This window comes from Egretta garzetta, unplaced genomic scaffold (genome assembly GCF_000687185.1).
Source record: "Egretta garzetta isolate BGI_Z169 unplaced genomic scaffold, ASM68718v1 scaffold231, whole genome shotgun sequence".
Lineage (NCBI taxonomy): Eukaryota > Metazoa > Chordata > Aves > Pelecaniformes > Ardeidae > Egretta > Egretta garzetta.
In genome coordinates, this window is record NW_009258727.1 from 5670038 (window position 1) to 5671895 (window position 1858).

Here is a 1858-nt window from a genome sequence, read left to right on the forward strand (position 1 = left end):
CGAGCGCCGGAGACAAGAAAGAAAAAAAGCCATAGCGTTTACCCTATTTAATGCATTAATGTGGATAACAGTGAATGTAAATATCGTGATTTTTTTTTTTTTTAGCCTAAACGTTACTCTGATAACCTGCATGACTTTATTGTCAGCCTTCTCTTTCACAACTCTAAAGCTAAGTGATTTCGACCCAGGCAGTCAGCTATTAAAATGAATGAATTTATTTTTTTGTTCAGAACATCTGAAATACTAATAACAATTAGAAACATGTAAATAAAACCGAGCTGTTATTTTTTCCTCCGACAACGCTAGGCGATCAGATCCGTTGCATAATAGAAATTGGGAAGGCTGGCTGGCAGGCAGCCTTAAGAAGAGAAGAGCTATCTCAATTTCTCTCACTTAATCTTGGCTTCGCGTCAGAAGCTGTGCAGCAGTGCAGTAGAATGGGAGCACGGCAAAAGCTTCGCCAGTAAAACGGCTGGTGCTCATTGACTCTCGCTATGTGGCGATACCTCAGCGGTTTCTCGAGCTGGATTACCTATTGATTTTCCTCCTTTCTTGCCTCCCAGGTTTACTCGGCTGGACATTGTGTGTGTTTGGATTTCTCAAGGATTCTCCCCCGACTAACATGGATGTCCCACCATTCCTTGCAGTTGAAGGTTGCTCCTTGGCGCAGTGAATGAAGAACATGCAGGGATTGCTAATGGGTTTGGGAAGCGTAGACTCTCTCCTCTCTCTGTGACCATGCCGTGATCGTGTCTGAGGGCCATCAGCTTACGTATCCTCATTCTCACCCTACCGGGAAACCTGACGGCTTAGAAGGGGGAAGTAAGGCAGCGCGTGTGTGCATAGAAACATCATGAAGATTATTTCCCCTATTCTAACTAATCCAGTCTTCAGATGCACCATTAGACTCCTTCTTTGCTTACTGTGGATTGGATATTCTCAAGGAACCACACATGTATTAAGATTTGGTAAGATTTCCCGACACTTTCTTCATTGTGCTTTTAAGCCTGAATGCGATATGCGTAGGATTGGCTCAGAAGGGGGTGCTGGGGGAGAGCCGGGACGTGCTGCCGGAGTCAGGCACCGGAGTCCCTCTTTATTTTGCATCCGGAGGGATGAATTGCTGTGTGTTTTTTCTGTCGCTGCAGCTCATTGTAGCCGTAGTAACGGCACGATGGTGACGATAATTATAATAACAATAGAGAAAAAATGACTGGCAAATGCGTTTGCCTAAGGCTCTGCGCAGCTTGCGTGGCTTCCTCGCAATGTACATTTTTTGTTTCCATAGTAGTGGAAAGCATGGCTAATACGGTGCTTGATCAGTTAAAAATCTGTCAACTAGTTGTTAAGTTTCGGCCGTCCGACTCTGGTCCACCCGAGCCGATCCCGCGTGGGCGCGACGCTGTAATTTGAGACCTTTGGGGGACTTCCCTTGAAGCGTCTGCCCAGTTGCTTGCCACTATCAGTGGCGTTTAGGGTTAGGGAAGAGATGATTTATATCTTGAGCGGTAGTCGTGAAAGAGCCTTTGCGATAGGTTTCAAAACCACAGCTTTTCTACGTGAGGGAAGTTGTATGAGTTAAAAAAAAAAAAAAAAAAAAAAAAAAAAAAAAAAGAAAAAAGTCATAGATCAGAATGAAATTTCATGGAGAGGTTTTACAGTTTAAAGTTCCAGAGCTCTCCCAGCTGGACCATGAAACTACCCTTACAGCGCTGCCCGTGCATGCGCGCGTGTGTACGTGTGTAAGAGAAATTTCAGCCGCTGCATCCCCTACAGAAGTTTCGCCGTAAGGAAAGGCAGGACGGAGGCGGAGGTTAACCGCAGCGTCCGAGGGGAGCTGTGCGGCCCGGGGAAGTCG

General features: G+C 45.9%; 1 protein-coding gene across 1 annotated transcript in view; it reads left to right on the top strand.

Annotated features, from left to right (window-relative positions):
* The first annotated feature begins 853 nt into the window (after positions 1-853).
* Positions 854-1858, top strand: part of GRIK2 (glutamate ionotropic receptor kainate type subunit 2) — a 406229-nt gene continuing 405224 nt past the window's right edge. Inside the window, exon 1 of the mRNA XM_009649067.2 lies at positions 854-968. Within this exon, the coding sequence (XP_009647362.1) occupies positions 854-968 (115 nt within the window). The remainder of the gene's footprint in view (positions 969-1858) is intronic.